Consider the following 20,159-nt stretch of genomic DNA (forward strand, 5'->3'; position numbering starts at 1 on the left):
TGTTCCAGCTCATCACCGGGCCACAGCAGTCATCTTGAAGTGAATTAAACAAAGTACCAACGTCACCGTGTCACTGTCTGTTTTAATGCCTGCTGGAAACACAACGGGTCATGCAGAATTCTGAAGATACTCTGATAACTTTTTTTTTTGGTTTAACTGAACAAGTGCCACCATTCATGAATGTCTGGAGTTCTGATAACCATGTCTTTGTGTCCCTGCGCAACATACTTTGTGGGTTAGATGCTGGTTTTTTCTATAGCAAAAAAAAAAATTCCTTCGGTTGGAAAATACACTAAAGAGCCTTGGTGATATTTGCATTTGGTTATGTGATTATGGTTTCACATGGTCCTTGGGTCATGTGACCACGGTTCGTTTTAGGTGGTCTGTAAGTCTGGCGGACCACTGGGGTTGGACATCACGTTGGACACCGCGGCCTGAGTTAGGAAGGTCACGTGAGCCTCCTCTTTAGTCCTGTGTGGAAGACAAACAAGGAACATGGAATTACGGCACTGCCTGACAAACAGACTAAATCATTCAGATGTTTGGCAATTCTGCGTGAGGGCACAAAATCCTGGTTCTTCTGGCCTGTTTCATACTCACCCTGACTGGCTGCCACCAGGGTACCTCTGGCATGATGCTAACATGGGCTGGGCTGTTCTGTGAGCAAAATAATAGAGGCAACAAAAAAAACAATCAAAAATGTGTTGTTATTGGCAGAGCAAAATGCACCTGTCGCACTAGTTATGAAGAATTTAGCTTATTCCTTCAACCCCACCCACTGGGCTAACATGAAGATGCTGGTGATGGTACACGTTCCTTTATACCTTACACTTAAAAAAACATTCATCTCTACCCAGTCCTCTCTCCATCTGTCCATCTATCCATCCATTCTGCTCCCCTCTCTGCCCCCCGTTCTCTCCGCTGGAGAGACGTTTTCCAGCTGTCTCCGGAGAACCGCAAGTTCTTCAGACGTGCTAAAGGAGCTGCCGGGCGCACGTGAAGGAAAGCAGGAGGCGTGGCCGCTGCAGCCAGATGGCTCTTGCAGTGGGCACGTTTTGACTCCCTGGCCCTTTACTCCACACAGCTGGGTAGCCAGCCCTACCAGAAACCACTGCTAGCAAACCGCTCGTTCTCTAGCGCGGAATTCTGGTGCAAGACTCTTGGGAAATAACTGTGGATGTATGTGGAAATATTGGGCATGATGGGGGGGGATCAATGGGCTTGGGATGTAAATTGAAATAGAAAGGAGGAAAAGAGGATCTTGGACCTGTGAAGCTGTGTTTAAAGCTATCATCTTTTTATGAACGGAAACTTCACTATGTGCTGTGATTCGTTCCGTTATGGTACAGACATCTTTGCCGTTTGTGAACAGATGTATGCCAGTAAGCCTGTGGTTAATTACTGCTATTCTAGCTGTCCAAACCTCCAGGCATGAGTGCAGGAAAGCATTTATAGTATTTAATCTTTGTAGCAGTCCATATTTGAGGATGTGGGTCTGCATTTATTTCCAGTGTCTAACTTCAGCAATTATTTGCCATAACTAAGCAATGCAACATTATTTTGTTTCTATGTCTGTGTGGAAAACACTAAAGTAGTACGCTTTACCTCGTTTTCAAACCATTCATTTTTGCAAAGAGCAGCCGTAGTACTCTCTCCTTCTGTTCCCAGGTCAGCTCAGAGATGTCCACCTTTGAACTCTGCAGGTTGTTCCTAGAATGCATCGTTTTAAGAGCTGATCACAATTCTGTTTCCCAAATGCCTAATGTGTCTGGTGCAGCTGACTAACTGACATTGCCACATTTGCCTTAATGTCTCCAGTGCTGCACGATGAGAATAAAAACCTGCAGAATTTGCTGTGACAGCACCTAAATAATCGATTTGACTGTTTTAAGCGTTTCTATGGAGTGAACAAACTGTTGCAAAAGCCTTGCTTGAGTCTAACTTTTGCTAAAACAAAATGCAGCACCCTGACCGCTCATGCTGTGACTAACTCACCACTTCTCAGCCTCTTCCAGGTCGGTGTAAACACTGTTGGTGCTGTGGGGCGCCTTGCTGAAGGTCCGTATGCGGGGGTACTCCTTCCTCCCCAGCCGGGCTTCATTCATCCGTCTGCGATACGCCTCCATCGCCTTCTGTCTTTATACATTGTGCCAGTAAGCATACTGCCATTTTAAATAGAACAGCACTAATGTTGGAGGTTTGGGACCCAGTGGTGCTTGCGGACGGTTCTGCGGTGGTTCCGGGTGCGTATACCTGTACTGCTGCTGACTGCTCAGGATCTCCTGCTTCACCTGAGCCAGAGCGTCGTGGAAGAAGATCTCGAGCTGGGTGCGCTGCTCCACGAGGTCACGGGCCAGTCGCTTCACGCGGGTCATCTCGCGCTCGCGCATCGCCAGCACCTTCTCCATCTTCTCCAGCTCCACGCCACCGGCCCGCGCGCTCACCGCTCCGCCCCCGCGCGCCCCCGCCGCGCGCCCCCGCTCGGACGCGACGGCCAGGGCCTCCTCCAGCGCGGACACCTTCTCCCTGAGCTCGGAGACCTCGCGCTGGCGTGCAGACAGCTGCGCTGCGTTCTCCTTCAGCCTCAGCTTGTTTGTCTCCTGTGGGGTGGGGTGGAGGGTGGGGGGGGGGGGGGGGGGGGGGCATCGAGACAGCTGACCAGCGCCCTGACAGCCATCAGGCGGGACGGCCGCCAGAAGCTCGTGCGTACTCATCTCCACAAGTTGTTTTTACGTGTCTAGTCTCTGGGGTTGGCGTATGTCTGTGAAATCAAGTATGTGTATGGCCCTCGGCTCACAATGAAGGCGTCCGTCAACTGCGTTTGTCAGCAGCAGGCCGGAGGGAACACTGGGAGTGTGTTGGGCGCAGCCATGGAAAAGTGTGCGGCGTGCCAGGCCACAGGGAGACAGGAGACTGACTCCTGGAGTGGAGGTGAGGAGAATGCGCTTCTGCAGGAGAACTCAAACACACGGCCTAGTGCAAATAAACACCGGCGGCAGCAGGGGCCATACCCACCAGAGACCAGGAAATACCAGAATAAGAAAGTGTCGTTATTGCTGATAGCAGCTTCTGTATGTCTGATGTGTGTCATTTCTGGCTCGGACAGAATTTCCTGGTGTGGGTGTGAGCCGTTGCTAGCCATGCCTTTCGGAACTCAATTTGTGTCTTCAGTTACTTGTGCACCCTATATATAGTTGTTTCTTTAATTACATTTTGAGGGCATTTATTCTCAGAAGACACCGGGAAGGTCTCCAGTCCTCACAAGCTGTCAAACCCCATTATCTAAAATAAGAAGGTTGCGGTCTGGAGTTAGAGCTCATGCACAGAGGTGTCTTTGAGAGTCCATTCTGGGGGAACCCCTTCAGGGGCCTATGTGTCTTTCAGTGCAAGTTTCCAAGAGCATTTCTAGAATTTGTTTGGAAAAAAAAGTTGATGGAACTAAATATTTATCATGTTTCAATAGGGCATGTCTTATTAGGACAGCCTGGTGGTTTGTAGGGCAGGGGAGTGAGGGAGGCCCACCTAGGAAACGCTCCTACCTCGTTCAGAGTGAGGGAGGTGTTTTCTTCCAGTAGGCTTTTGTTGGTCCTCTTCAGTTCCTCCACCTCTTTCAGGTGGTAGCCCAAGGCCTCGTTTAAACGCACGTTTTCTTTGAACACAGATCGTGACGCGTCATCGAGCTGCCTGTGGAGACGGACCAGGACAGAGGACAAACGTGTCGGTGGGTCAGCAGCGCAGAACCTGCAGGTGACCATTCGGTGTACGTTTCGTCGAAATCATAAACACGAACAGACACTGCACAAATTGCACTGTGTCATTTACATTTACAAGACATCAAAAGGGTCTGACCAAGTGAAAGTATGACTGAAATTGCCTTGAAAATCCCACAGCTCTGCAGCTCTGAGGACCTGGCCTCATTCTCCGTCGACTACGCTGTGACTCATGTAACTGAATTAGGTTGACCTCAAGTGCTTGGTCTGGGGAAGCAGGTGGAGGACTTTTCCTGTGGAAATGCTCTAAAAAGGAAATGTGCTGGCTACAAGACTTGCCACATCAAGCAGCAAGATATTAGGTTTGCTCTCACAGCGTTGGTAAACGAATCAAGCAAAGATAACATCTTGCTATTGCTGTGGCTGTGAAAAAGTCACTTGTACATATACACGCACATGTTTAGACATGAAGTCGGTCATACACATTGTTTGCAGAACAATCTCCTTTGCTGAAGATATAATCATTGGCTTAGGTGATGTATACTATCTCCAAGAGAAAACCCGTATTGTGGTCACGATAATAACCTTGTTTTTCTACAAAGCTTATTTATTTTCCTTCACTGTGTAACGGTGCAGTTTGAAGAGTAAAATTAGCCTGTAATTGGGAGGAGGTAAGGAGGGAGAGATGGACAGAGAAGACACTCACACAATTGCCTCTTTGTGGGCTCGCTCTGCTAGCTGGGCGATTCTCTGCTCAGCCTCCTTTTCTAAGCGAACCTGAAGGGAGCAGGAACAGGAGTAACTGTGCAGACCTTCTGAGATTCCTTCATTTGTTAATGTGCATTTCCCTGCTTATTTCCATTTCTCATAACAGAATTCTTTCTACAGGTCCTTTACACATACCTTCTCGTTAAAGAATTTGTGCTCCATTCTTGCAAGATTTTCTTTGTGCTCACGGTCAGCAATATACATGCTCTCTTTCATCTGTAAAATACAATAAATGATTCCCCAATTAAATTAGATTTACTGGAGGCATTACAGATACTGTCAATGTGAGCTGCATCGCTAGGATCATTGTGATCCTATAAATACTAAATTGTATAAATTCATACTAAATTGCACAATACTGTACAGTGCTCAGTTCGTGCTCCATCTGGGCCTTCTTCTTGTGGAACTCCTTGATGTTCCTCAGTTCTCCCTGAATCATGCTGAACTCACCAGAACTCTTCTTAAACTTCTCTTCTAGTCTGTTAATCTTCAGCATGTATTCCCCAACCTGCAAAACCCAATCAATCCCAACAAATCACTGGTCAGCAACACAGCAAGCAGCTTATCGGGCCTGACCAGAGCAATTCTGTTTTCCTGGCAGTGGTCAAGCACGGACGAGAGGGCAGGTTTTCTGAGAAATGACTTGTACGTACAACGCGACAGACAGGCCGGCCTGCAACCACTGGGATAAGAATTAGAAAGCTTGTATGGCCCATAGTCTTTACATGCAGACCAAAGCATTCATGGCTTCCCACCAGCATAAAATACCAGCAACTGGAACTATTTAGAGATCCACATATCCATGCATTATACGCTTGTGAGCCAAAAGTTATGAATCAGCATTTTGACCTTGTGCCTCTTGTCATGTATGGATTACATACTGGTTACACAGAGCTTAGTTTAGTTTGCTCCAAAATACAGAAACAGCTTTGCCAGGTCTGGGCAGAATTTGCTTCAGAGATGAAGACAGTGTGTTCACGCTGTAAAATGGCCAAGCATTATCCATCTACATTTCAGTCATATAAAAATCAGAGTTCAGATTTGCTCTGATGTCATTGTACTTTTTCCACATATACATTATGACATAAAGCTAATGATCAATTAGGATTCATAAACACACTTGCAACATAAAAGACATTTTTGTGACAAGACACAGGCCACGTGCTACTTGATGCAGGTCAACACCACACTGTAGACCACAGTGTATGAGAAAGCCAAAGTGAACACATGACCTGTAATTAACTAATTTTGCAGTTCCAGCTGCATTTTATTCTTGTTTGCTCGAGAGGCACTTTTTTGCTGTCACAAAGTGGCAGGGGCACAAATGAACAACTGGAAAAGCACTGCTTGAAATAACACTTTGGCTTACTGACTTTCTCCCTGATCTCAGGCACATGTCAAACCATTTATTTAACGCGAGCAGGGGGGAAAACTGACCCATTTTATCTTTTAACACTCTGTGACTTCTTTAGAGAGTTTCCATTAGCTAAGTCAATTTTCAAGATTAAGTGTTTTATCACATTGCAGGGATTCCAAGTGGGGTTGGACTTGAAATCACATCTGAATCCACCACAACAATGTATTTTCCAGAATCATGCTACAGGGGCAAATGTGCCATTGCCATGAGTGTCTAAAAAGGGGATGTTTAAACTTTGTCCAGACCAGGCCTTTTTTTGCCCAACACTTATTGGGACCCATTTTTATCCACATGAACTAAGAGATGGTAAATGGAAAACAGCTGCTGATTAAAGCAGTGCATTTTCTGACTTTAAATTAGAGCACATTTAGATGACTCTTGCCATTGTGAGTGCTCTGATGGATAGCTACCATTTGGAATTGCATAAAAATATATTTGCATTGCATTCTTGTACAAAACAGAGCAAATACAATGCCTTAATCTACATAATAATAATGTAGCCCATTTTGTAATTTGCTACCAACAAACCATAAGATAGACACACACTCAGTGGCTAATACATACCAAAAGTACAGAATTTAATTACAGGTTGCCACATTTAGGATTTACATGCCTGCAAATGTTGAGGCACTGCTATTATGTTTTTTGCTAGCATTATGCACAAGCAAGCACGTGCATAATTGGAGCAGAATAAATATTGAAAATGCTTAAGAGATTCTGGGTTTAACTGCATGTGCTTGTCAGCAACCCAGTAACACTATATATTATGACTTGCAGGAAGCTGTCTACTGAGCATTCTGCGATTTGGTCATCTAAATAGGTTCTCTGCCAAAAGCCTACCTGCTTTTAACAAACTGTCAAGTCACTCCCTGTTTTCGGAATGTGGTCGTCATGTTTATATCTAATGGCTAAACAAAAAACTACTATTTCAATTGGGGAACAGCCTGGCCGTCCGCAAGCCTGTGGACACTTACTAAAACCTCCTTTTCCTGCATGGCTTGAAATTTCTGATCTCTCAGCTTCCCTTCTAATTCAGCAATCTGTTGGGGCAAAGCAGGGTGAAATAAACATCATTAATCCAACCTGTCAAAGTAACTAATTCAAGTAAATATTTCAAAATTTGCAAACGTCACCTCACGACACTCAAAACAAACCTTTGCTTCTTTTTCAAGGTCTTTCTTCTTCAGAAAGGCAACTATATCGATCGTGTCTTTTTCGGCTCTGTACTGCTGGTTTCTCAGTTCCTCGTTTGCTCTGGCCAGCTTGCGGGAGGCTTCTCGGTATTCCACCCGTGAACTTTCTGTCACATCCAGTTTCGCTTCCCACAAGGCTGCGTTGGCTTTAGCCCTCTCAATTTCGGACTCCTTATCTGGTTTGGACTCCTGTTTGCCTTCCTTCTTGCCTTTTCTAGATAAATATGCAAAACATATAGTCAAATGGACGTGAAGGTGAGGGGAAAGACATGCATTAGTTTAGGTAGCTAGTACTTAGCTCAACACTACATTTTACAAGAGATGCATATACAAATTGAGAGTTATTGTATCATATTATAGCTCACCCTTTCCCCTTCTTTCCCTTATTTGTCTTTTTCTTCGGCATACTCCTGTAATATGGAGAGCACTACAGACAGTATAAACTAAAACCTCTCGCAGGTTTCCCTCTATCGTGTTTACACCTGCTGCCATGGGGACGCCTCTACATGGGGATGTAGTATCTCTACTAGTCTGCACCATCCCCGATATCGGACAAATTCCGTTTAATACGAATGCTGGGGTTTGGTATTTTTTTATTACTGTCTTTATGGACAGTTCACCATTTGTTTTCTCTAGGGCAGTCCCTATTTATGTTTTTTTTCTGTTGCTTAAAAAAAATAAAACAATATAATGAAGGTGGTTACACAAGCCAGCAGGGTGAATATTAAATCATTGTCCTGAGACAAATGACATACATCATGCAAAATGGAACTGCAGCTTAAGCACAGATTACATAAACTGCGGACTAGCCGCAAAAGTTAAACAAAATTGCAGTTGACTTAGCATTCTCAGAAAGCCAAGCCCCAGAGTAAACTTAGCGCAGAACATCACTTTGAATCAGTCCAGCAGCACCACCCTGGCACAAAGGCCGATCGCCGGCCTCCAAACTACTCATTTATGTACAAGTGGTCGTTTCTGATGCAACTAGAAGATATCCCTTGAACATTCCAGGAGAAAGAAAAAACACAAAACAGCAACATAGGGCAAAATGGCAGGGTGGAGCTACTGTAAACGTACTGGGGATAACTGGGGGTAGCTCTCGCACCGTTTATGCTGTTAGGAACTAAATTTAAAGCTAATTGCTATGACAAACGAATGCATCCCATCCCCCTGCCCCTTCTTCCTATTTTAAATAACCGTGAACATTTTCAAGCTGTCATTATCACCAAAATTGTAATTACAAGGTTTTGGTCTTTTCAGTGGGAGTTGTTGGGAAGGACACCCACCAAACATGGCATTCCTGTGGCAGACTATGTAGTATATTTATAATGAATTTCTAGCTGTGGAATGATCAGTTTACAAAGCACGGAGGACAATCAGTAATGTATAAGAATATATGAGAGAGAACAGTGCTTGGTCACAGGATTTGAACATACTTTTCATGGAAACGGAAAAGGCTTACAATGTTTTAATGCAACCATCCATCCTTTTTCTGTAGACTATAGTAATATGATTTAGCAATAGACACAATCTGTATTTTATAGTTGATAATAAGAAATGAAGGGCCTGTTTTGTTATCATAAGTGGCACATCATTGGTAGATGTTATTGCATATTATAGATTTTAGATATAGCTTTTTACCAACAGGCAAACTATATTGTTTCTTATGTTGTTGCAGTTTTCCTGTCTTGAAATAAGCAGTTAGTCTATTGTTTTCCAAGTGCTTATTTTCACTGTAATGTGAATTATAGGAAGCTCATTATCATTGTTGGGCAACAAATTCCTTCAAACTGTCATTGTTTCTTTGTGGCACAACATTTGTTAGTTTGTAATGCTTAAATGGGTTTTAAAGTCGTCAGACTCTGACTCTACCATCCCAGCTCATTTTTTATCCCATCAGTTAGATAGCGTAGGCTACTGTAATTGCCTTGCTTCATGCTGTAAACACAATTTATGATGTATTGTGTGATTCCCTGGACTTACAGAATGCTTTGTCAGTAATTGCCTGAAGTTATGTGTACACATAATTATAAGTGTGCTTAATCTGAAAGAAAAACAGGGCAAGTGACAGCAGCAAAATGTATTCATCATGTGCTCTCATATTACTGATGAGCAGGCGTTAGGCTTAAAACTGACAGCCTGAAGCGCTGAAGGGATTCGGGTTTTGTTATACTAGTCCTGAAGACACCAAAGAGGCAGGATGTAATGATTATTTGTAAGACTCAATTGGTTTTCGTGCCACTCAAGCGTAAGGTGCCACCTGTTATATTATTAGGTCATAGGCAAGCCCCAATGCATTTACCATGGCATAGGAGTGTTCTCTTAAATTGTCAAGAGTCAATAAGAGGTCCAGCACATGCATGCTTGGCAAGAGAGAAAAGACCATAATGGGGCACCACAGAATGAAAAAAAAAAAAGTAGTCAAAGAGGAAAGAAAGTGTAATATTTTTAGTTCCAAATTACAACGTTGGAACAGTTGCCCTGCTCAGCCGAATGGCCCGGGAATGGAATGACATGATGGGAGAGTGCTGGGTGCCAGACCCCACCCTTGCTATATGCTCCCTCCCTCCCTCCCTCCCTCCCTCCCTCCTTCTCCTGCCCTGTCCATGGCCCTCCTTCCACCTCAGAACGCTAAAGCCATAGCTTGACATCCTCCCCGGCCCATTCCGACTCTTCCCCCCTCTTCACTTAGCAATCACAGGCGAGTGACAACAATGGCAGCCGCTCCGAACCCGCACGGTGTGGCGAACCGCGTTCTCTTGTGAGAAAGCAGAGGGACAGGTCGCCGTGACCCGAGTCCTCCGGAGCTGAACTCTTTGCCTACAACAATTCATTCAGCAGCACGTGGAGCTGTTGCCAGTGCGGGGGGATTTCAGGTTGACCGGGGTGCAGAAAGCCCCACTCTGCCGTCTACAGCTCTAGCATCCCTTACACAGTCATGCTTTGCATCAGCACACCCTCAAAGTCAATGAAAAAAATAGCTGACGAGAACTGAAAGGGTGGTTAAATCTGTTTTTTCAGCCTGACACCCACCTAAAAAGAAGAGAGTAACCACTCAGAGCCCTCATACTACCTATTTATGCAAGCCTGTAGAATTTTTTTCTCTAGCTGAAAATCCTTGTGGTTGTTGCAGAGATGAGTGGGAGTTGGACAGGTTTTCTTTTTATTCCGAACCAGGACCGCATTGCATGTACTAGTCCTCATGCAAAAGGAACTTTTTGAATGTGCCGTATGTTTTCTGGCATTTTGCTGATTTGCTTTTCATGAACAGAACAGAATGGCATAATTTTAAAAACAGAATTCCTAAAAATTGCCTTCAGGTACCTCGGTGCAGGATTTTCTCACACTGTCTGTAACAGGTCTTCTTAAATGTAGGCAGCAGTACCAACACAGATGCACAGATTGAAGATTTTCAGTATACCAGGTGGCAAATGAAAAAACCACAATAGTAACCTCGATGACTCACAATACCTCAGAGTCATGTCTGTGTCCAGGCGTTTTGATTAAGCACTTTCTTTTCTCCAGTTTTAATGATTATAGTGCATTTTTATGCTCTGACCACAAAGCCCAACAATAAATTAGATAATGTCTATGTTTCTTTGACTTTGCTTTTTTAAACAAAAGAGAAAGAAAAAGGCCACATTTAGAATTTATGAAGTGAATAATAAACTCAAATTAGCTCAATTTCAATTAGCTGTCACTGTGTGTGATGCAATACTGGTTTAGAAGTAACTCAGTTCTTTAGTAGCGGGTTTGTGATATGTCATTTGGGGGAAACTAACTTAAAAGTAATTTGATGTTTGCAAGTGGAGGTTGAAATAGTTGTCAAGAAAGAAATAGTGGTTAGGTAACACAACGGATTGCAAGAAACAAATAAGGCTGTAGGTTTTAATTAAGTACACCCATAAAGTATATTTTAAGAGAAATAGTCCTAGGCTCGGAATTCCAACCTGTTTTGAAGTCTCAATATACACTCCATTTTCCTTTTTTAGCAGTGTCTTAGAAGTCTTTCTAGCTCCATTTTATGCCACTTCCAGTGGGTTGGTGGGTTTTTGTTACCATTTAGGGCCTCTTGCAAATAATTGAGGAAAAATAAATTGTACTGTACAGCAGGTATCCCAGAGCCTTTTTTTTTGGTTAGAGAGGGGGAGGGATGGTGAGGGATGGTTCCTAGAGCACTTGAGATGGAAAGCTTCAGGATTGGTGGATGACTTTGCTTGGTGTGGCCCCCTGCCAAGCCCTTATGTCTTTATATACTGTTAACTGATGAGCGTCCAGTCTTGACTGCGTCTGCGTCTTCACGCCCTGTCCCTTGCTACTGCTCTGCTCCTGCTTCTCACCTCTTCTGCTCACCTTTATACCTTCATCTGCTTCTCCAAGCTCCTTAGCCCTCCCTTCCATAAGCAAAGTCAAGTGCACTTTCCTCTGTTTAAAAAGAAAACAAGTTACTTCCCAAGAATCGCAGAGTCTCCAGCATCTGACGGTGCCTGTAAGTTGAAGAGAAACCATGGCACAGCAGATGTTGCTCCCCGTGCTGGTGTCCATGTGGCTTTTGGCTGGGTACTTCCTAGCAGAGGCTGCAAACTTCAACCCCCATGTGTACAACCACCAGCGTGCAAACAACCACCATGCCAGCATGGACAATCAGCTGCCCCCGGAGGTACCTGTGGAGGTGGAGGTGCACCCACCTCATCCAGTCTACTACGGCCGCACCTATTATGGGATCATGTTTGATGCCGGCAGTACCGGCACCCGCATCCACATCTACAAGTTCATTCAGAAGGACCCAGGTGAGTTCTTCTCTCTGTTCCTGTGCGCTCCATTTCTTTCAGTAAGTCCTTCTCTGAGTGTAATTGTGTGTAGATTGATCTTGGCAGATATCTAGGTACGTTTCTTTGTCTTTTAGCCAAAAATACTCCCGTCTCCAGCTGATGTGTTCCTCCTGTCGGCTCTCTCAGCACACAGCATTACAGCATGAACTCAGAATGATCCTGCGGGGTCCCGCCTAGTAGACTCAGCTGACTCCTCTCTCCCTCTCTCTCTCTCTCTCTCTCTCTCCATTCTCTCTCTCTCTCCCTTTCCCTCTTTCCACTGGACTCAGTGTCACATTGCAGTGTCTGGGTTTACTGCAGGCTTATTTGCTGTGTGGTGCTAAGTCAAACAGAAACATTCAGGTAGAGAAAGTGAGTGAGTCAGAGAGAGAGAGAGAGAGAGAGAGAGAGAGAGAGAGAGAGAGAGAGAGAGAGAGAGAGAGAGAGAGAGAGATATGTGCTGTAACTGTTGTACATTTAAGACTCTGTTTCATTCAGGGGCAGTTTTATTAGATGAAATACAACCATGGGAACTTGCAAAAGATTGGTTGGTTTGGACTGATAATGTAGTAATCATTTTTGAAATGTCCATCCTGTGGAGACATGGCATAACCCCTGATGATGTAAACTTTAAGTCCAAAGAAACTGCTAATTTGCCTGTCTGGAAAAATCCACGTGGTTGTCATTTGTGGTAAATGTACAATGCCCAAATGTCTCCGACACATGCACAATAGCCTCATAAGAGCAGAAGAGGGTAGTTGCGCTATACACAGCATATTGCTGATGGCACAGCCTTACTGACAGATGTCTCCAGCTGTTTCACTTCTCATTCTTGTCTGTGTCCCTCTGACAGCTGGGCTGCCTGTACTCGACAATGAAATGTACCATGCAGTGAAACCTGGATTGTCCGCCTATGCAGATATGCCAGATAAGGTAAGACCATCACGTTCCCATCACATCATTAAGGAGAATATTACTCTAACAGCCTTGATGTTTCCCAGGAGTCCTGCCCCAAAGCACATACAAAGAGGAAACATACAATTTGTTCAGTATTTTCCTAGAACGATCTCCTTATAATCAAATGGTCAGTAATGTCATATACACAACTCAGAACCTGGAACCTGTCCACCATTTTGCTCTGTCGCCGCAGTTTAATTTGAAAATGGCATATGTGTCCTGTCCCAGTTACACCCTAACCATGCAGGAGCACAACCTTATTTGTCCTGTGAGAACTAAGGATTAAGGAGAACACGTGTTTATATTCCACGTCCATGTTAGTTCGTTATAGGGGGCAGCACTGGTAAACTGATGTTCTGTGATGTTCAGGGTGCAGAAACGGTCCGGCAGCTGCTGAAAGTGGCAAAAAAGACAATCCCCAAAGAAGAGTGGAGCCGGACCCCCGTGGTTCTGAAGGCTACAGCCGGCCTCCGACTGCTGCCCGCGGAGAAGGCCAGTGTCCTGCTGGACGAGGTGAGGTCCAACTCCCCTTCCCTCTTCTTGGGCACTCCTTGCCACAGACAGCTTGGCGGGTCAAGGGCGATGGTGTCGCCAGAGGACGGGGGGGGGGGGGGGGGGACGTTAACCACACTGTGTGTGAGACGAAGAGAAAGAAAGTGAGCGAGACAGAGAGTGCAGGAAAGAGGGACAGAAAGAAAGAAGCTACTGCGGCAGGAAAAGCAGCTGTTCTGAGGTGGACCCAACTGGCTTTTGAATTATTGGGTTTTTTGCTGTTGTTGTTGTTGTTGTTTTTGCCACCACAACAACCACAGATGTGGTTTCAAACTGCCCCAGTTACAGACAACTTTGCCCAAGATTGATTTTGCGTGCTTCCTGCAGTCTCCAGATAAAAGGCACTGGTTTCGCTCAAAGCTCTGTGTTTTCCCAGTACATATTTTTGTATTACAGTTCATACTGGAATACATTGTAAAGCACTTGAGATTTCGCTGTGTTGAGGTCGCTGTGGGCTGTGGCTGAACTGACTGGCAAAGTCACTTTGTGCCTCGATTACCTCTACAGGTTAAAGAAGTTTTTGATGACTCACCTTTCTTTGTGCCAAACAACAGCGTCACCATTATGAATGGCAAAAACGAAGGTGGGTTTAACTACTTACAAAGGTTTTCTTTTAAACCATTTCTTTCCCATTCAGGCTCCCAACAAAATGTAGTATACCCTCAGTGTAGCTCAAAATGTAATTAGATTTTTTTTTCATTAACTGATCTTAATGAACTGAATTTGTCTCGTCGTCCTCCCACACGTGAATCCAAATTAGTAAGTAATATCACATCTGAGACGTGTCTGAGTACCTGGACTGGTCCCTGATGGCTTCAAAATCAGTACACTGTTTAATGAAAGACCTTAGCTTAATGAAGCAGTATGCGGTGAGTGTACATCACGTCTGGATGAGCTCTCTGGGTCCAAAACCACTGAGCTTAAAACCACTAATAGCAGGTGGCACAATTCAGGCAGTGACTCAGCGGTGGACCCATTCGCCAAACTTGGGTGTAGGCTGCCAGGATCAAGAAATCATACCTTGACAAGTGCAGACAACAGTTATTTAAATCATCGTCTTGAAATTAATAATCACAGAACCAAAGCATTAATTTAAAAAGTGCTCTCTGGCTGTGAATTGGTTTGATTCAGCATGGGTTAGTGACAAAAGTTCAAATTCACTGTTTTAGTTTATTTTATACAGGTAAAGTATAATAGAGGCTGACACTTTGCCAATGACCCACTGACTAATGTATAAAATGTGGTTTAAAACTTGTCATTTTTACCAGTTTCCTCTCTTGTTTCCTCTCTCTATAGGGGTGCTGGCTTGGGTCACGGTGAATTTCTTGACAGGTTAAGTATTGCTCATGTGTATGTAAGGGGCGTCAGTGGTGGTGGGTGGTCAGTAGTTGGTGGAGAGTTTGGTGTTGATGACTCAGCCCTCTCCATCTGCCTCCACTGGCCCTTCAGATTTCAAACTTGAAAGCAGCCATAGAACAGACATTATTTATTTACAAATCTAAACAAATGGCTGAAGCTGTTCTGTGGCAGACAGGAATACATCTGCTATAATTTACTAGCATGATCAGTTATCGTTTAGTCTCCTTTGAACAGAAAGATTTTTTTGAGTGTTTAAACGAAACAAATGAGACAGTACAAAAGTTCATAACAGATCTAACCTATGACCTAGTGGTCTAGTTTACTAAATGTCTTTAAATTTCAAACTTTAAACAACTTATTTGTAATTCTGCTTTTCAGGTCATTTGTATGCCAGCACTAGAAAAACTGTGGGTATCTTGGATCTTGGTGGAGGTTCAACTCAGATCACTTTCCTTCCAAAATCAAAGGTAGGTCAAGTGTCATCACAATTGTGATAACAGGGATAAGTAAGATGTATATATCTGACGCTGTTTGTCTTTAACCGTATGAAATATTTTCTCTCTTGCAGCAAACTGTGAACACTGCTCCTCCAAGCTACATTGCTCAGATCGACATGTTCAACAGCACTTACTCACTTTACACCCACAGGTATCTTAGTGGAGCAAATTTCTTTTGTATTATACATATACAATTACAAATGACTGCATTTGTTTTGGTTTTCTGAAAATGCTTTAAACTTGCCTTGTGCAGTTACCTTGGAAATGGACTCATGGCGGCCCGACTGGCAACCCTCGGTGCCCTCGGTGCAGATGGTAATGGTTCCTCAGGATGTTTCAGTCAACATATCTGCATTTAACAATGTTTTCAACAGTCCAGTGGCTGAAACAACTTCTCTTCCCATGTCTCCTCCAGGTCTTGACTGGAAGGTTTTCACAAGTTCTTGTTTACCAAAGAAATACAGAGAAAATTGCACTTTTGGTGGGATCACTTACAAAGTCAGTGGAATCCCAGATGGTAGGTGCTTAACAATTAACACAATTCCCATAACAATGTTGGTGCTCAGGAACCTACTGAATTTTTAGGTTATTTAGATTTGCTCTGAAGTTACATGACATGAGAAACTCATCACACGTAGTTCAGTGAAACAGTCTTTAAGACATTAATTGACAGTGTTCTGGCGAGGGCATAATTGTGTAATTGTGGAGTCAAACAGCGTTGCAGGGTCTTGCTGGCTGTATGCAATTGTCCACCTCTCAGCAAAGCATTTGAACAATAATAATACTGTAAACATTGTATTTAAGTGAAGAGAAAATTGTTAGTTGAGTCCTCAAATCATATAACAGTCCTTTACCGCAGTGATGTAGCCAAGAGATACTGGTGTACTCACATGCTTGGTATTTTCCCGTTCCACACAGCCTGCAGTTTGATTTTGACCATTCTCAATTTTGTGGTGTGGAAGGTTCAGCAGCAGAGGGGGGTGGGGGGTGGGGGGGGGGGGGGGGGGGGGTGACGAGGGGGGGGGGGGGGGGGGGACGAGAGCGTTTAGTGCACATGGTTTCATACTGCACAGTGTAAACTTTCTGCTCATTTCAGTATGTGCAGAAGCGCTTTGTTTGGTCCTTTACGAGGGGGAACGCTTCCTCTACATAACGAAGTGTTGCGGCGCCGTAGAAAGACATTTGAAACCTTCTCGCCTGCCCCTTGTGTCTGTGGAGAGCTTTCTGCTTCATTGCTTATTGCACCTTGCATCCACAGGTTATGCAGGCTATAAGCTTTGCTACCATGAGGTGATGCGGGTGGTGAAAGGGATCATCCACCAGCCTTTTGAAGTGAAAGGAAACAGCATCTTCTATGCCTTCTCCTACTACTACGACAGAGCTGTGGAGTCAGGCCTTATTGGTAATAGAGCATTTTATTATTAGAACATAGATTTGGCATATTCTTTGTGTGAAGGTAATTCTAAAATCTCCTGTCCCCCTCTTAGACGGCTCACGAGGCGGTGTTGTGGAGGTCAGAGATTTCAAGAAGAGAGCTAAGGAGGGTGAGACACCAGAATGTTTTTTCCTGTCTCCTGAGCACGTTCAGGTCAAAGCCTTACCACACACACTGTGCAAACATAAACTCTCTGTGCTTATTTGCATTCGAGGCTCCCGACAATCGCACGAGCTTCACAAAATGACAGCCCTGCCACCACATAAGCACACGCTGCACCTCTCCCACACAAATACCTGACCCGGTGTGTGTTCTGCCGCCTCTGGGTCCTTCCAGCCTGCGCCCTCGGAGTGTCCCGGTGCCCTCCTGCACGCGGGACGCGTTACGCAACGAGCGAGTTACCGTAACGTCTAGGCGCGCGTGCTGCCGCGCGTGCGTTCCAACGCAAAAAAGATTGACGGCCTTTGGCTCATTAGCTCGGTCGTGTCAAATAATGGCAGTGACGTGCCAGATTTATCGTGAGGAGGAATGGGTTGGCGTCTTATGTAAGGTTTTTGTTTGTGTAGTGAGAACACTGTCGCATGGTCTCGATGATGGAACCTGAGACATCCTTGGCGGCTGTCCTCTCTCCCCCTTTTGGCTGGGAAACATTTGTTGCCAGATATCCAACAGGAGGGGCTGACTTACTGACATGCCCCATGCGAGAACACTTGGCAACCTCGGCTCTTGTGGCTTGACACACCGTCATAACATGCGCAACTGAAGCGCATGAAACAATTCCTCCAGTACCTCTTAACAGACAGCTAAAGCGGAAAAAAGACCATTGTGTGAATTTCTGCTTCACAATAAAGTGGCAGGCAGGCTTGTGGCAAACATGGCTTATTAATCTAATATTTAAGTAGCTTCTTCCCAAACCACTTAGTTCCCATCACATTTAAAAGTGAAACGTTTTCTATGTGGACCTAATGCATATTTTTCTTTCTTCTGCTAAAATGAATCTAAAACGTATCATTCATTTTCTTCTGTTAAGTTTGCAACAAGATGACCAAATACCGTCCCATCAGCCCCTTCTTGTGCATGGATATGACGTACATCACAGTTCTTCTGAAAGAGGGATTTGGCTTCAAAGACAGCACTGTTCTGCAGGTGGGTATTGGGACTTGTAGGGCTTTGACGAGGATATGGCCACTTTTACTGGAAAAGATATCAAAACGGAGGGTGTTGAGTTTTATTGTAGTGAATTTTCAAAATTAATATTATTTGCCTGAGATGCATGTACAAGACAACTATTTACGGCTTTTGCTGTAACTCAGTAAAGGCCAGATGACGCAATGGTAACTATGTCCAATCTACCTGTGTGTCTCCCACAGCTCACTAAAAAGGTGAACAATGTTGAAACAAGCTGGGCCTTGGGAGCCACATTCAATCATTTCTACAACCTGAACATTCACTGAAGCCCCACAGACTCCTGCGTCAGTGTGTGGGACCTCACCTACGCCACCAACCAACTCCTCCACCAGCCAGCCCTGCGCTACCCATTCCCAACCCCAACTCTTCCCCTCACCTTCATGCAAACACCCAGAGAACTATCCACAAAGAAATCACTATATTTTTGTAAAAAAAACAAACAAAAACAAAATGGTAGGCCAACCTGCTATTTCTACTGTATGTTTAACCCATGATTAGTTTATTTTTGTAACTTGAGCGTTTACATTTTTTTTTCCACTCTTGCCTCACCTGAGGCGCTGCCTGTCTGTTTTGGCAGTCTTTGAATTTGTGATGCATGGTTAGGTTTAGTGAGACCATTCATATCCTTTCAAGGACCTCAGCTTGTGCAGCGGTGCAGGGTTTTGATACAATGGGATACTTAGTATGGGGTAAAATTGTAACAGGTCAATGATTTGAACTGATCAGAATGATCAGAACTGAGCAAGATATCCAAAGCATTGAATCCTCTTAGACTGGCATGTAACACTTGTAGTTATTGCTATAGTGCGTGAGAAGTAATGCTAGTTATTGGGTGGAAAACAGAATTGATAGGAGTAAATCATATTGTCACTGAATTTTGATACATGAATGCTCTTGTATGTATTTAAGTGCATATGTATTTATGTCTGTATGTTGAAAGGCTTTGCTGTTTAAATGTTGCACTGGGACACCTAGTGCTACTGTAGGAACACTGTGGGGTTTTTTGACATTTCTGGACATTTTGACAAGCTGTTAAATGATTAGTGATTTGTCAGTTTGTTACTCGGCTTTTACCTAAACTACAGTCAGCCAATGAACTTTAGCAAAGTCCCCCTGCAGATAACCTGAACACCTCCATCACAAAACTTTGTTTTTTTTCCCTCAATGCACTTATGCCAAGTGCTATTTGTGAATTATTGTATAGATATTTATTACATATACATGTTTTCTACCTAACTACAGAATAGCACAAATAGAGGACTGTTATTTCATTGTGTACTATTCTTGAACTCCTACAAACTAGTCTTACTACACTTATATGTATATTCATATTGACTATCTGTATATATCAATACCCCCAACAGACCAACACAACTGTATAATACATCATGTGTTGCTTTTCCTTTGTTCATATTTGAAAGTCATATTGGAAATGTAACGCTTTATCCTTAAACCGACAGAGCACAGCAAATGCTATATATATGCCTCAAACTGTTGCAATATTATGATTATGCTGTATATGTACCATGTTATTAAAACAAAACTGTTAACACTCATCGACCAAGTGTCCTTTTGATCCTTGCTCCCAGACTGAAAACTGTTGAATGTGATGGTATATTTATTGTAAGATTATACCTGAATCCTTTGGAAGATAATGCTAATTATCCACGACTTTTAAGTGAAGAATAAATTCCTCAAAAAGAATAAATGAGTCCTCAAAGCCACATTTCAGGATGACTCTTTCACAGTGCTAAGAAAACGTGTTTATTTTGTTTGTGTGTACTGAACATAGACATATGTGTATTTTACTAATGTAATGCTGATTGCCATAATACCTTAGATAAGTTAATAAAAACACAGGTCTTCTTGGGCAGTCATGGCCTGGTGGTTAGGGAACTGGTCTTGTGACCGGAGGGTCGTGGGTTCGATTCCCAGACAGGCCATGACTGAGGTGCCCTTGAGCAAGGCACCTAACCCCAACTGCTCCCCGGGCGCCGGGCTCTGGGTACGTTTGATCCACAGCCCCCTAGTAATCACTAGTGTGTGTGTGTGTTCTGACTGCACAGATGGGTTAAAAGTGGAGGACAAATTTGATTGGGGTGTAAAAAATCACAATTGACAAAATATGGCACATTTCATTTCATTGTACCAGATGACATACCAGTTTGGACAGTTCAAGTTTTATAGGAGTTTGAAGGACGTTCGTATGTAGTTCAACTAGTAAGCCAGAACTTTAGTCAACTATAAAGCTTGAGTAAAGCATCAGCTATTG

General features: G+C 43.8%; 2 protein-coding genes and 1 long non-coding RNA gene across 3 annotated transcripts; 2 read left to right on the forward strand and 1 right to left on the reverse strand.

Annotated features, from left to right (window-relative positions):
- Positions 1 to 101: 101 nt before the first annotated feature.
- On the reverse strand, positions 102 to 7,622 carry bbof1a (basal body orientation factor 1a). The gene is made up of 12 exons (XM_076978128.1): positions 7,454 to 7,622; positions 7,050 to 7,302; positions 6,870 to 6,935; positions 4,843 to 4,986; positions 4,614 to 4,694; positions 4,417 to 4,487; positions 3,540 to 3,684; positions 2,254 to 2,600; positions 1,996 to 2,136; positions 1,606 to 1,710; positions 601 to 657; positions 102 to 471 (listed from the first exon to the last, which is right to left on the reverse strand). Exons 1-12 carry the CDS (start codon positions 7,492 to 7,494, stop codon positions 375 to 377), a joined length of 1,548 nt encoding a protein of 515 aa, XP_076834243.1. The 5' UTR covers positions 7,495 to 7,622; the 3' UTR covers positions 102 to 374.
- On the forward strand, positions 2,655 to 4,130 carry LOC143480439 (uncharacterized). Its single transcript, XR_013121827.1, has 3 exons — positions 2,655 to 2,931; positions 3,662 to 3,760; positions 3,891 to 4,130. It is a non-coding gene; the product is annotated as an uncharacterized LOC143480439 (long non-coding RNA).
- Positions 7,623 to 11,253: 3,631 nt separating the features above from the next.
- On the forward strand, positions 11,254 to 19,443 carry entpd5a (ectonucleoside triphosphate diphosphohydrolase 5a). Its single transcript, XM_076978131.1, has 13 exons — positions 11,254 to 11,878; positions 12,753 to 12,832; positions 13,226 to 13,369; positions 13,916 to 13,991; positions 14,705 to 14,740; positions 15,146 to 15,234; positions 15,336 to 15,415; positions 15,518 to 15,579; positions 15,680 to 15,781; positions 16,523 to 16,666; positions 16,752 to 16,808; positions 17,730 to 17,845; positions 18,070 to 19,443. The coding sequence occupies exons 1-13, from the start codon at positions 11,596 to 11,598 to the stop codon at positions 18,151 to 18,153; spliced, it is 1,353 nt and encodes a 450-aa protein (XP_076834246.1). The 5' UTR covers positions 11,254 to 11,595; the 3' UTR covers positions 18,154 to 19,443.
- Positions 19,444 to 20,159: the final 716 nt, after the last annotated feature.

Source organism: Brachyhypopomus gauderio, chromosome 17, assembly GCF_052324685.1.
Source record: "Brachyhypopomus gauderio isolate BG-103 chromosome 17, BGAUD_0.2, whole genome shotgun sequence".
Taxonomy (NCBI): Eukaryota; Metazoa; Chordata; class Actinopteri; order Gymnotiformes; family Hypopomidae; genus Brachyhypopomus; species Brachyhypopomus gauderio.